The 15347-nt window shown below is 34.4% G+C and overlaps 1 protein-coding gene and 1 long non-coding RNA gene across 3 annotated transcripts in view; one reads left to right on the top strand and one right to left on the bottom strand.

Moving 5' to 3' along the window:
* Positions 1 to 15347, bottom strand: part of PTPRQ (protein tyrosine phosphatase receptor type Q) — a 242572-nt gene that overhangs the window by 26508 nt on the left and 200717 nt on the right. The window contains exons 36-38 of one of the 2 annotated variants that reach the window (XM_081597130.1): positions 3971 to 3997; positions 3235 to 3316; positions 120 to 210 (exon numbers count right to left, since the gene is read on the bottom strand). In XM_081597130.1, coding sequence (XP_081453256.1) covers positions 120 to 210; positions 3235 to 3316; positions 3971 to 3997 — 200 coding nt within the window. The remainder of the gene's footprint in view (positions 1 to 119; positions 211 to 3234; positions 3317 to 3970; positions 3998 to 15347) is intronic. The other variant, XM_081597131.1, reaches the window with a different exon arrangement.
* The window catches only part of LOC145547484 (uncharacterized), a 68593-nt gene that overhangs the window by 49820 nt on the left and 3426 nt on the right, over positions 1 to 15347 (top strand). The window lies entirely within an intron of this gene.

Here is a 15347-nt window from a genome sequence, read left to right as displayed (position 1 = left end):
AATGTATTATTATAATTCAATTCATACATAATACATATTTAAGAAGAATGCTAAACTGCATTTTGCGCTCATTTGAAAAGCTTTCAGTATCTAAAACCAGAAATAGTATGTACACATACATGGTTTTATGTTTGGAAAGCGGTTTTTTGCTCTGTTCCAAGGCAGATCAGCATCGGTTGAAGAAAGATCCTGAAGAAATTTTGGTAATTCCTGTGGATTGAAGTCATTGCAAAGTTTAGATTTATTTCAGAGTTCCACTTAGTAAAAACACAAAGTTCCACTTAGTAAAAGACTAAGTCCTTTTATTTTTAAAATGAAAACACTTCTCATAACTGCAGAAGCAAGGTCAAATTAACAGTAAAAAACTTACATGAAATTACACTGAAAATATCCTGAATAGAACTGGTCCTTGGGCTCCTGCTTTCTCTGGCATAGTTTCTTTGTCCTCTGTGACGCTCTGAGGTGCGGCAACCATGCTAGCAACGCCCTTTCATACTTTACTTATGGTTTCCTCAATTATTTCCTGTGTATTATTTAATATTTTAACATCTACTTAGTAGGGGAAGGGAGTTGGTGATTTATTTTTTGTTTTTTCTCCTTGGGCAGTGTGATTTCATGCCTGTTAATTGGTACAACACTGGTCAGTTTGAGAAGATGCCAAAGGTCAACTCCTGTTCTCAGTGGGCATTGTTAAATCGATAACGGAATGCAAAGGTGTGATTAAGAAATATCAGATGCTGAGGGAGTGTCAAGGAGATCTGTTATTGATATTTTGGTGGAAAATTATGATATCCATTGATCATTTAAAAAGCTGTGCAAGAAAATAGGTTCATTATTTTATCGAGCTGATGATTTACATTTATGAAATTTATAGTTTTCCATATTAGAAATGTCTCATATTACCAGATTCCTTTAAAAGTGCTAAAACTGTGGGGTTTACAATTTTTCAGCATTATTAAAAATTATTTCTTTTAGTTGGATAATTTTCCCTTCTCCCTTATTTTTCCTCTGAGAATTCTGGACAGTCTTTTGTATGTATGTATGTGTTAGAGAAGAGGGACAAGGTTAAGCGTCTGAATTCTGGTGTTCTGGCACCAAAGGCTTCGAAAAAATTTTTAACCAAGTGAGGAATCCTAGAACAGCTTCCTTGTATCAGGTTTTGGGAGGATATATCAGCATATTTATATGAGACAAATAGAGGGGAAAAGGTGAATTGGAATCACCTTCTATTCTGTATTTACAGAAGTTTCCATTTATAGATTGAAATGACTCTGGCCTTGATAATCAATATTCAGTTACCAGGTCGACTGTTTGGTTAGTAATATTATACTCAATGGCCTCCTTATCAGGGCACATGGGGCTTCAACCAACCTTCCTAAATACTTAGCTCTTTCTCCTACTGTTTCTGCTTGTTAGTGGATCACAGCTGAGAGAGATTGTTTTGCATCCTTATGCTTTCACATTTCTCTCTAGAATACCTTTTCCCCTTTCTCTACTCATTGGACTTCTGCTCTGTCCTAAAGTTCATCTGGCTGGTCACTTTTCTGTAAAGTCTTTTCTGATTGCTCTCCAGACAGATGATGCTCACTTCTTTCTGCGTATCTCTATCATGACACTGTGTATTTGTGATTTCTTAGACATGTCTGCAGTTCTTATCATAAATATGAACTTCTTTATGGTAGAAATCATCATTATAATAACAAATGCTTATTGTGCCAGCCACTGTTCATAGTATTACACATCATTCAATCAGTTTAGTATTCACAATTCAGTAAGATAGATACAGATGGCGGACACTGAAGAACAGAGTTTAAGTAATTTGCCCAAGGTCACTTAGCTATAAAATGTTGAATTGACATATGTCAATGCCTAGTGCAAGTAAGAGCTTATTGATATTTAAAGTGTAAGTGAATATGACCTGAGTTACAAGGTTTATCAAATATATGCGTCAGAGGCATTTGTTATTAAAACAGTTTTGCTTTAAAAATTGACACAGCAGTAGGATTAAAAGCAAATAAAAAAAGCCATGTCCTTACATATTTATATATATATATATAAAACCCAAGTACTTAAAACCATGATCTCCAAAATAGTTAAATTAGAAACCTTCTCAGTATATGTGAAAATGTTATTGCTAATAAAACTTTTCAGATACTCAGTCATGTATAATGTAACTATATTTGCTATATTCTAATAAAACTACCCTTTGGTTCCTGAAAAATTGAAAGTTCTTTCTGTATAAATGCTAAGAAGAGTTTTATGGTACCACTGATTTTGTTAAGTCCAGATCAATATTTAAGTAGCATAACCAAAAAGCTGTAGGAAATACCATTAATCTTCTCACATTTTTGTTATTATTCCCTGAGAGACTGAAATATTACAATCCTGAATTATCCAAGCCAATTGTTTGAGTCTTTGTTCACACACTAAAATGTTCATGAGAAAACAAATATTTGGTAACATTTAGAAATCTGTTTTTATTTTTCTAATACAAAATAGGAAAGGGGCTCACAAATTTTAAGATAGCTTGTAGATCTAATACATGCCTTATGTTTTTAATGTAATTTCAATTATTTAGATATATAAAATGCTAAAAGCAATAAAATTAATCTTCTAACTTTCAAATAGTCTTAAAGTGACAAGTTCTTAACTTCATATATTCTCTTTAATGTGATAGAGCACTTATTCCATGACAATTTAAAAATAAGCCTGTAAAGCACAGGTGTTATTTATCTATTTTTGTACAGTTCTAAAAAACATTGTTTTTTTATAATTTCTGGAAACATCTAATTCTGTTCTCAGCTTCATCTATACCGCTAACATAAACTAAGCAAGCAAATATGAAATGAAATTATTTAGTTTCTAAATCTAAAAGTTATTGAAATATATGGTACCACCCAAACCTTGCACACATACAAAAACCAGTGCATCCAGCATTCTAGGGTTGCTTCTACTTCTGGGTGACGAGCAGGGGACAAACGGGGCCAAGTTGCCCTTGATGGGGAAGTCTGAGGAGCAGCACCTTTTCCTGACACAGTAGGTGAATAATTCTGTTCAGGTTGCACCAGAGGCTGCTCAGTGTAATGTTACTATCCAAACAATCAACCTGGTAATTGGGTATTGATTATCACGGCCAGAGTCCTTCATGGCCTTGCAAGCTTAAACTGGACATGAAATGTGACACATGAAACGACTGGAGGTCTGGCAATGTTGTGACAACTGCTAGTAACATACCGAAAATTCTTCTTGAAACTTTAGGTTGTTGTTTGTGCAAAGCTCTTCAACATGTTGCAGGAAGGATTTCTTGCTTATCGGCCTCCAAGCAAAGAAAGGTATAAAATGGAGTTATGTTAGGTTCAGTTCTTTTCCTTTAGTGTGGACACTGCCTTTATAGTTGACCAGTTAGAGGACACAGGACATTTCAAAACCACACCGCCCTTTAAAGTCACTCTGTCATATTTACAAAATTAGCTTTCCCCCTTTGAGTTCACTTTCTCTGTATTTCATGGTACAGAAATCCTTCAAATTTTAAGTGACTTTAAATGAATGATTGCACATTTTAATGAAGAACGTTTCTCAAGTAAATGTAAGGGCATAAAGTTATCATTGATTCCTAATGCATATAATACCTCTTTGTCATACAGAGAACATTTTATACATTACAAGGTTTTAGAAGATATAAAATATTGCAGTGACCTCATTCTCATAATGACATGGTTTTTAAACCCTAAGGAGTTTAAATATCCCTGTATTACTTCCCAAGCTAAAATACAGACATGCAGGCTTCACCCCAGAGAGAGAGAAAGCATTTCTCCAGTTACCATGCAATTAGTCATGCTTTTATGATTTATATCCAGCTTGGAGGTTTTTCTACCAAACATACAAAAAAGGAACCACACATTAAGATTCATTGAATCAGGGAATCTAGAGTTGGTATGCAAAAAGAAGAAAAGATACTTAACAAACTTACTTGATGGATTTTCTATAACTAAGTAACCTGCAACAGAAATTGTGTTAAATGCATTATGAGTTGAGGGTACAGCTCTGAGTTCTAGATTAAAATTAGAAAAACATGGTAAATCAGCAGTTATAACATGCTATACCTTTAACTGATAGGTGATCATTATTTTAAATTCTATATTATTTTTAAAATTATATTATTTGGACCCAAATATGGCCAAGTAATAATTTGGCTTCTCTCTCAAACCAAGAAGGTCATGTTTTATATTGCTAGGCATTTGGGGCATTACATCAGTACAGGTTACTTTTTAATATATTGCATAATATTTATTGCCCTAAAAATGTAAATGTGAATCAAATTTTTTTCTTTGTCCATGAAGAATGCTGAATAAAGGAGGGTGATTATTTGAAAAATGACATAAAATTGCCTAAATCTTGTTTCCTGAGTGTGTCTTTGTGAATATATAACCATAAAAAATGACAGTCATTTCAGTTTCTTTAGATATACATTTTTGTGACTGTTCATTAGTCAAGTTATTTATACTCTAAAAACTGAAATAATTTTGAACAGCTAAATAGACTGTGTAACGCCCAAATTCAGAGATGGGCATGTCTTTAATAACACACTTGTGATGCGCAACAAATTAGCACTGCAAAAAAACACAAAAGGCACAAAGTATGAAATAAAGTGAAGAACATACACCTTTATCAAAGTTTATGATTTTTAATATCAGGGATAATTTTACTATATTTCTTAAGTCACAAATATAAGAGGATGTGGATTTTGAAGTAAAGGGCAAATGAAAAAATAGATGGAAAAATGTGGCTTAATAAATACTATGAAAATGGTCACAAAAGGGTTTGTTCAGTGAAGAAAACGTGAGTCAGACTATGTTTTATTACAGTACAGGAACTGGTGAAAAATACAGAGGTGCTGCAGTAACTGTTATCAAGACGAATGATGGGATTCTTCATTAATGCTGTAGGTGTCTCCAGGCAGAAGGAAGTATCTCTCAGCTCCACAGGGTGTGCCATAATCAGCATGGCATCACAGTGATAAATAGCATTACTAGAGCAAAGACTTCCCTGGTGGCTCAGATGGTAAAGCATCTGCCTACAGTGCGGGAGGCCCCAGTTCAATCCCTGGGTTGGGAAGATCTCCTGGAGAAGGAAATGGCAACCCACTCCAGTATTCTTGCCTGGAAAATCCCTGGAAAATTGCCTGGATGGAGGAGCCTGGTAGGCTACAGCCCATGGGGTCACAAAGAGTTGGACACAACTGAGCAACTTCACTTTCACTTTCAGAGCAAAGTCTTGGTGGATGAGCTAGTGGGCTTCTCGCAACACCTTAGAGTGATTCTAAGGAGGCAACAGAGAAATCCTGACTAACTAGATAGATGGGCTTCCCTGCTGGCTCAGGTGGTAAAGAATCTGTCTACAATGCAGGAGACCTGGGTTCAATCCCTGGGTGGGGAAGATCCCCTGGAGAAGGATAGATATGGAGATGACTGAATGGGATATTGAATCAAAAAATTCCTTAATTTGGGGATAGGAAGACGAAGTATATGAATTGGAGGTCCTGACTTCTGACATATGCAGTGGGAACTCAGGCAACAATCAATCCCCATAGAAAATAATTACCCCTCAGCAAAGACCAGCAAGAAAAAGCAACCATGCACTAGATCCACACCAATTCAATGGCCGTGCATTTGGGCAAACTCCGGGAGATGGTGAGGAACAGGGAGGCCTGGTGTACTGCGGTCCATGGATCACAGAGTCGGACCTGATTTGGCAACTGAAGAACAACAGAGACCCACACTACCCAAACTCTTTGAAGAGCTGGGTACCCTAATGTTCGTATGCCATGATACTCTTCAGAAACAGGGACAGAATGGGGGTCAGACTGGGCAAATCTTAAGAACTGAGCTTAAGATAGAAATGAACAAGATACTTACATTAACAAGATCGATGTCTCTGTTACCATGCAGAACTGGAAATTCTTGAGTTGTGTAGAGATCATTTTTATAATATCAGGGAACATTATTCAGTTTATGAATGGTGAAGTTCAAACACCACATCTGCTTTAGTGACAAGCCTGTGATTCACCTATTTAAGGACTGTCAGATAGCTATCCTGTAATGGGGAGATTCTCTTTTCCCAGAGGATCCAGGATTATTTGAGATAGTACTGGCAAAAATACTTTTTCTGGGCTATCTAGAACCTGCAGTAGAGCTAGTTTGTAGAGCAAGAAATAGCTGAAGCACCAGATTATTATTATTCAAATCCTTGTTCTATTTTCACTAGTGATCTATTCTTATTTAAAAATTATTAATATTTTATCTTTATAGTCAGTGTCTTTTCAGTGAAGAACTCCACAGAAGGTTGATTTTATTATTTTACATTTGAAAGATCTCTCTAGAGATATGGATTTATTTTTTGTTTGTTTTTATTTTCTTTTATTGGAGTATAGTTGATTTACAATGTTTTGTTAGTTTTAGGTATATAGAGATAGTGATTTTAAACTGTACCTGGCTAGCTATTAGATTTGGGTGAATATTTGTGAATTCTTACAAAATAGAGTGCCCTTTTTGGCTTCAAATACCTGTTCCAACAATTACCAGCTATATTATTTTGAGTAAGTTACCTCAACCTTTCTTAGTTCCTAGTTTAGACAATAGGGCAAATATATGTAAATCAAGCTCATATATGTAAAATGCTAGGAAATTTCTACCCCTGACTTTGGAAGCAGTACGTAAATGTTGTATGCTATCATTACTATTATAATTGCTAGTTCTAGTTTTATTGTAAAACTCAAGTTCCTTTTATAGACCTATTCTACAATTGATACTAATAAAAAGAATGAATTTTTTTGTTTCTAAAAGAATGTCCTAAATTTTACTCAAAACTGGGAAGACTGGATTGTGCTAAATTAAGCAGGGAGATTTCCTATAGTTTATTCTTCCTAATCAGAGTCCCAGAATAAAGAGTGATCAAAAGGTCAGTTTTCTAGTTCTCAATTCAAATTCAACACCTCTAAGGACCTTACCCTATTCTATTACAGAGAAAATAATTTCTTCCTTCTATGAAACTAAACTTCTATGGACAAATCACCTTCCATCTTCTATCATGGCTATGTAAGTACATGTATTAAGGACCCATGCATTGAGGTTCATGTATTACTTGAAGGCAGGGATGGGGTTAACATTTGGCTTACTGCAAGCCGCTCATAAACTTATTTGTAGTAGACAGTGAATAAATCATTGTTAAATATACAACTGTGGATGAATATAGACTAAGATACATAGTAAACTAAATACAAGTGTTCTGATTATTATGAGAGAATATCTGAATTAAATGAATTTTCCACAAAAATATTAATCAATTGAGAATTATCATGAGATGCTACTCAGAGGCTTAAACAAACATGATCAATAGATGCATCAATAAACAGTGTACAAGTCTAAACAAAGCCATATTAAATCCTCTCACAACAGAAGTTAACAGGTGCTAGATACGTAGGAAGTTACATGAACAATGAAATTGCTCTTGTCTACACAGTAATTTAGAAAATAGATTTAATAAAACGATCCATTTTGGCTTTATTTACTTTTCAGTATCACTCCCTTAAACCCATTTTACATAGTCTCTTCTTCACATTTGTTTTTACATATTGTGAGAAACAAGGCTTCTCAAGTCTGTTTTTACGAAATTTTCCAGTCTGTGCTTATCTCACAATTATGTGTGAACTGAAATAAATACCTACCTAGATATCTTAAAATTGAGAAGATATTTTGTCATAAATTACCTGTTTCAAATAGCAATTAGTTTTTTTTTCTTGTTTTTGTTTGTAGTGCCCTTGTCATTGCCTTGATTCTTAGCCTCATATTGAACAAGTGTATTTTTCTCAAGTGTTGGCTGCATTCTAAATTTTATTTTTCTTTGAAGTTTTAAAGTTTTACTTGTAAACAAGAAAAAATAGTAATTTGGACAATTATACAGGGAAGTGGAAAAGGAGATGGCATATACTATGAAGAAAATGCACTAACTTATTGCTGATGAAGAAATTAAATTCCTTTATGGAAAATTATTTGGTTAGATAAGCATTAAAAAACTCACAGAAATTAATGTGTATGAAAATCAACAATGTTATTCAGGAGTGCTATTTCAAATAAAGTGATCTATAGACATACTCAAAGAGACTCAAAAAAACTTTTTATTAACATTTAAAAAAAACTTAAAAACTTGTTACATGGAGAGTGTTTTAGATACTTTAGTGAATAAGAGTATGTATTCACTCACAATACTAAAGGATACTGTCAAATCATATTCATTAGTGTGTAAATCAATTTGGGAATTGTCCAGATTTCAATAAGATAACTGACCAATTTCTAATATAAAGGGCTAAACACATTTTATTATATGAATCTTAGCTTAAATCCTATGCCCTTTTGTTGAAAAGGGTATTATTTCATGTCTGGGCTCATTTTTTTTAAAGTCTATCAAAAACTTAAATTCCACTCAGATTACTCTTGATAGGTCCAGAGAGGAACCATTTATTTATGTTGGCAGTGGTGATTGAAGACCATATTGTCACAGAGACTCAGCTTTCCCTCAAGGTCAATTAGTTGAAATCTATAGGGAATTAAAATATAGTCCAAATAGAGAGCTACAGATGATAGCCTATAGATGGGCAGCTTAAATCAGCATTACCAGTGGCATAGGACAAATAGGAGAAGCCGTGTTTTCTACTTAACCAGTTTTAAGTTAGGTTAAACATTTTACTGTAAAAATACGTATTTCTCACACTAATATGTACTTCATTTTCAATGAAAATTTTTTAAGAATCTACCTGGTTGCATGAGACAAATGCTCAGGGCTGGGGCAATGGGATGACCCAGAGGGATGGGATGGGGAGGGAGGTGGGAGGGGGGTTCAGGATGGGGAACACATGTAAACCCATGGCTGATTCATGTCAATGTATGGCAAAAACCACTACAATATTGTAAAGTAATTAGCCCCCAACTAAAATAAATAAATTTATTAAAAAAAAAAAAGAATCTATCTGGTAAAACATGTTAGTTGATTTTCCTAAGTTTCATAAAATATTGAGTGTGAAGTTTTTAGTTTATGTATTTCAATTCATTAATTTTTCCAATGTTCACATTTATTTCTACAATGACTGTGTTACTTATCCAAAGCATTTACTGTAATGCTTTCAAAAGGATCTTAATTTTTGTTTTTTTCTATTGTTTTTATTCATTATAGGCTTTAGTATTCTTTCAGACTTTTATCAAATCACCAATGACTTTTCTCTGGTCTTTAGTACACATTAATAATATCCCAACCAACAGCTGACTCTAAAACTTCACTTTATAAGGTAAACATGCCACCTTAGTAAGTGAGTAATGTAATTTTTTTATCACAGTATTCATAGACCCTGGCACTTGTAGATGCCCAATTGATATTTCTTTCACCCAAACAAGGTGAAATGGACTTTTAGATACATACAGAAAAGCAACGTTCTTGCTGTCGTCAAAGAGGTGATGTAAGATTTCCAGGGTGCCAAGAGTTGAATTTTCCTTTTTACTAAGCACATGTGAACACAAACTCTTGACAGATTCTTATTTTGTAAACCATGTATTCTAAATTAAAATTGTAGTCATAAACCTAGTTACCTCAGGGGCAAAAGGGCAGAAGCAGTAAAGATGGTGAGGAAACTGCCGACAGCTTTGTGGGGAGATCGGCAAGGGTTCTCAGGGAGGGGACTTAATGAAGAGCAGACAGATGACATAACACTATCTAAAAGGAAGTCCTGACAGCCTGAACCGGCAGGCAGGTAAGCACAGAAACTATTCTCTCAGGGGTTAGAAGGTGACCTCAAAAAACTAGATTTGAAAGACTGCTACATCTATTTTAACTGTTTTGATTTACATAGAGGTATTTAAAGGTTCTGACTAACCCAAACTATATAGTTCCATCAGAGTAGGAGCTTTGACCAAACAGAGCACTGTTGACTGATTCTAGGATAAGAAAATGTGGTTATAGAGGAGAGGCAGTGAGGGTTTGATAAAAATGGAAGCATTTTTCTCTGAGGTACTAATGGCATATCTGGTAAAGAATCTGCCTGCAATGCAGGGTACCCAGATTCAGTCCCTGAGTCAGGAAGATCCCCTGGAGAAGGGAATGGCTACCCACTCCAGTATTCTTGCTTGGAAAATCCCATGAACAGAGGAGCCTGGCAAGCTATAGTCTCTGGAGTCACAAGAGTTGGACACAACTTAGTGACTAAGCCATCACCACTAATGGCATAAAGCCAAAAAGGAAAAAAAAAAAAAAGTAAAAGGATTCTGTTTAATGATGACAGAGAAAGGCATTTGGCAGAGTTTCTCAACCAGACCATTTGTGAGTCTGGAACAATGAGCAGTCAGCTGTGAGTGCTGGTTGGAAATGGTATTTTCTGTGTGATGTGATCACTGAAATCTTTAGCTCAGGAGTGTTTTTGGCAGATGTTTGAATCTGATCAAGCAGGTCCTTTGAGGAAAATGTATCTTCATGAAACTAATCCTGTCAATGGGAACTTGGCAATTAGTTAACAAATAAAACAAGGTTAACTATGATTCCAAAATGTGAAATGTGGTTAGAGTAGACATGCGCCTGCCTTTCTCTGTTTGAATTATTACTCTGAGTACTACTCACAGTTAAGAGAATGTCAGGAGTCTTGGCTCCATCCAGCCTTGTGGCTCATGGGAATTGACTCCTCTGTCATAGATCTGGGATTCTGATATTAAACGCCTTTTCCTTCTCTACCTCCATTCATAGCCTTTACTGAAGAAATTGAGTATCTCTGCCACACTCAATTGCTGGGTCCCTGATAATGCAGTCATTTTGCTATGCTTCCCTCAGAATGTATACAGCAATTTTTATCCTAGGATAAAAATGGCATTGTCTGAAAGTGTGCACAGTTGGCTGTCCATTGGGTAGGGTAGAAGTCAAAATTCTATGAAACAGAGAATGTGATCATCTTGGTTCTCACAGATTACTACCTGTAGTAGTTGAAATGAGCTTGTGTGGAATGTGAACCCAGACTCTACCCATCAGACAGAATTCTTGTGTCATCGTAATAATAGGCCAGGAAACTTGTGAAGAAATCTAGGTAAAAACTTATTTTACTATCAAAGTTAACACAACACAATAACACAGCAAATTTCTCAGGCCATGCACATTGTGAGTCAATGTGCATTTTGATAAGGTTAATTTACAATAGCATGCAATATCATAGAGGACACTTAGTAAGTAGAAAGTTTAGAGTACTTTTAACTGTTTTTTGGCTTTGGAAAAAAATAGCATATTAAACAACAAAACACTTCTTATCATGTATTTTAAAATATAGAGCACACCATCTGAAAAGATTGATCACAGCAGAGCTCTGCATCACCACAGTAACTTACTGGATGACAAAAATCTCCTTTCGTCTAAAGAAAAATGAAGAGTATCTGGAAGTAAAGATTAATTTTTTAGTATAAAAACACATACTGCATTGCTTTTTATTTGCTGCTATAAGAACTTGAGCATGAAATATCTTGAATTTCATTCTACTGTAGGACATTTCTTGTCCCAAAGTCACATTTTGTTCAGACATTTCTTATCTGGATTCACATATTTTTGCCATTGCTTCCAAAATAGTTTAAGACAGAAGTAAAATTAACGACCAGAATCTGTCAGAGAACTGATGGAAATTAAAATGCTAACAATTTTACAAAGTATTTCATATATTGGTCAAATTTTGTGTATTCTTAGTGAAGTCACAGGAATTGCACTACTAAATACTTTTCAGTTTCTGCAAGATTGAACCTATACTAAAATGCTATCATTCTTTTCCCCCATATGCCTGGAGAATAAGTAATTCAAAAGAAGCAGTTCTTAGAATAGAAAAGAAAACACTACTTGAAAGAAGAAAATACTCTGCATAGAAAATACTACTTGAAGAAGGATATCATGGGCCCTTGTCTTGTTCAGTGTGTTTGTGTTGATTCCATGTAATATGCTTCAGAGTCAAATACATTCACACAAAATTATAGGTGTATGTTGATACTTCAGAATCAAACTGACCTGCTTGCTATCATCTTGGCTGTCCTGTCCTGTCCTGTTAACTAGATGCATGACCTTGGACAGTTACTTAAATTCTCCAGGCATCTTTTATTTTTCATTTGTAAAATGGAGATAGAAGTACCAACCACAAAATATTAAATGACTTGGCTGAGATTATTACATACAAAATTTACCACATAGTAATTGCTCTTAACAGTAGCAAGTATTATGTTAGCAAATCCTATATATGAAAGTAGACTGGGGTCATTTTTAAATTTACAAATATTACAAATAACAATACTGAATGTATTCTGATTTACAGTTTACAAAACACATTCATAGGATTCTTTTAAATGGTAAACTTCTGAAGGCATATATATTTAATAAAAATCTAACATGCAAACTTCTCAAGTTATTGATGAAAGATACTCTTAAAATAGCCATTCAGTTGTTTGCTTCATTTTGTTAGAATTTTAATTCCACTTATGATTACTAGATTGGGACTTGGTCTTAAGATAATGCACCATTACATTCACTTAGCTAAAATAGGCAAGATAACTAGTATTGAATGATGCCCAAAATTTGAAGGGAAAAGTTGAGGACTGGAGGAAAAGGAGTGTCTGTCAAATAAGAATATTAGTGACACCGATTAATATTTTCTATTTTTTCTGACTTAGTCACCAAAAGAAACACAACTTCTAAATTCAGTTTAGAAAGGAGACAATGAAAATTAAAAACTATTAGCCAGTAGTATCTTCATCTTTTCAAAATTCTGTTGGCTTATTTAATTTTGTGTTATAACTCTTTTGGAAAGGCAATCTGTGTTACAGTTAAATTAGTTAAAAGCAAACCACGGGGCCAGTTAGGCTGAGCAGTGTTTTTTCTCTTTAAAATTATATCTTTATTCCTTTAAACTTTCCCAATAATTTAATCCTAGGATTTAACATAGGATTTTTTCCAGGAATATAGATAATCTATACAATTAAAATATTGCATTTTTTCAACTTCATTGGAACTTTTTAAAAAAACTGAAATATAGTTAAATTACAATGTTGTGTTCATTTCAGGTGTACAGCACAGTGATTCTATTATATATATATACTTTTTTCAGATTCTTTTTCCTTAGAGATTATTACAAATACTGAGTATAGTTCCCTGTGCTATACAGTAGGTTCTTGTTGGTTATCTATTTTACATATAGTAGTGTGTATATGTTAATCTCAAACTCCTAATTTATCCCTCATCCTTCCTTTTTCCCTTTGGTAACCATGAGTTTGTTTTCTATGTCAGTGAGTCTATTTCTGTTTTGTAAATAAGTTCATTTGCATCTTTTTTTAAGGATTCCATATATAAGTGATATCCTATGATATCTGTCTGGCTTACTTCACTTGGTATGATAATTTCTAGGTCCATCCATGTTGCTGCAAATGGCATTATTTCATTCTTTTAAATAGTTCATTGTATATATGTATCACATCTTCATCTGTTGATGGACATTTAGAGTGCTTCTAAGTCTCGGCTATTGTAAATAGTGCTTCAGTTAACATTGGGGTGCATGTTATCTTTTTTAATTGGAGATTTCTCGGGATGTATGCCCAGGTGTGGGATTGTAGGATCATATGGTTCCTCTTTTTAGTTTTAGTTTTTATGGGACCCTCCATACTGTTCTCCATGGTGGCTGTACCAATTTACTTTCCCACCAACAGTGTTCCCTTTTCTCCACCATCTCCGGCATTTATTGTTAGTAGATTTTTTGATGATGGCCATTCTGACTGGTGTGAAGTGATACTTCATTGTAGTTTCTATTTGCATTTCTCTAATAGTGATGTTGAGCATCTTTTCATGTGCTTTTTAGCCATGTGTACGTCTCTTTGAAGAAATGTCTATATAGATCTTCTGCCCATTTTTGGATTGGTTTTTTTTGTTTATTTCATTGATATTGAGCTGCATGAGTTGTTTGTATAGTCTGAAGATTAATACCTTGTCAGTCACTTTGTTTGCAAATATTTTCTTCCATTCTGTACACTTTCTGTTTTGTTTATGGTTTCCTTTGCTGTGCAAAAGACTTTTAGTTTAATTAGGTCCCATTTGTTTATTTTTGTTTTTATTTTCATTACTTAAGGAGATGGATCAAAAAACATATTGCTGTGATTTATGTCAGAGAGTGTTCTGCCTATGTTTTGCTGTAAGTTTTATAGTATCTGGCCTTACATTTAGGTCTTCAATCCATTTTGAGGTGTGTGTGTGTGTGTGTGTGTGTGTGTATGTGTGTGTGGTGTTAGAGAGTGTTCTAATTTCATTCTGTTATATGCAGCTGTCCAGTTTCCTGGCACTACTTATTGAAGAGGCTGTCTTTTCTCCATTATGTATTCTTGCCTCCTTTGTCATAGATTAGTTGACCATAGATGCATGCATTTATCTCTACTTTCTACCTTGTTCCATTGACCTATAGTTCTGTTTTTATGCCAGTACCATACTGTCCTGATGACTGTATAATAGTGGAAGTCAGGGAGCCTGATTCTTCCAGCTCCATTTTTCTTTCTCAAGATTGCTTTGGCCATTCAGGGTCTTTTGTGTTTCTGTACAAATTGTAAAATTTTTTTGTTCTAGTTCTATGAAAAATTTCATAGGGATTTGATAGGGACTGCACTGAATCTGTAAATTGCCTTGGATAGTATAGTCATTTTCACAATATTGATTTTTCCAATCCACAAACATAGTATACCTTTGCATTTGTTTGTGTCATCTATGATTCTATGATTTCTTTCATTGGCATCTTATAGTTTTTGGAGTACAGGCATTTTTGCCTTCTTATTAAGGTTTATTCGTAGGTATTGTCTTCTTTTTGATGTGATGGTAAATGGGACTGCTTCCTTAATTTCTCTTTCTGATCTTCCATTGTTAATATATATAAGTGTAACAGATTTGTGCACATTAATTTTGTATCCTGCAACCTTGCTGAATTCATTGGTGAGCTCTAGTAGTTTTCTGGTAGTATCTTTAGATTTTCTATGTATAGTATCATGCCATCTGTGAACAGTGAAAGTTTCACTTTTCCAATTTAGATTCCATTTGTGTCTTTTTCTTTTCTGATTGCTGTGGCTAGGGCTTCTAAAACTATGTTGAATAAAAGACATCCTTGTATTATTCCTGATCTTAGAGGAAATGTTTAGCATTTCACCATTGAGTATGATGTTAGCTGCGGATTTGTCATACATGGCCTTTATTATGTTGAGGTGTGTTCCTTATATGCTCACTTTCTAAAAAGTTTTTCTTGTCATAAATGGATGTTGAATTTT

The sequence above is a fragment of the Giraffa tippelskirchi genome, chromosome 4 (genome assembly GCF_054371585.1).
Source record: "Giraffa tippelskirchi isolate mGirTip1 chromosome 4, T2T-mGirTip1v1.2.pri, whole genome shotgun sequence".
Taxonomy (NCBI): domain Eukaryota; kingdom Metazoa; phylum Chordata; class Mammalia; order Artiodactyla; family Giraffidae; genus Giraffa; species Giraffa tippelskirchi.
Note: the sequence above shows the minus strand (reverse complement) of the source record. Positions and strands in the feature narration are given on the sequence as shown.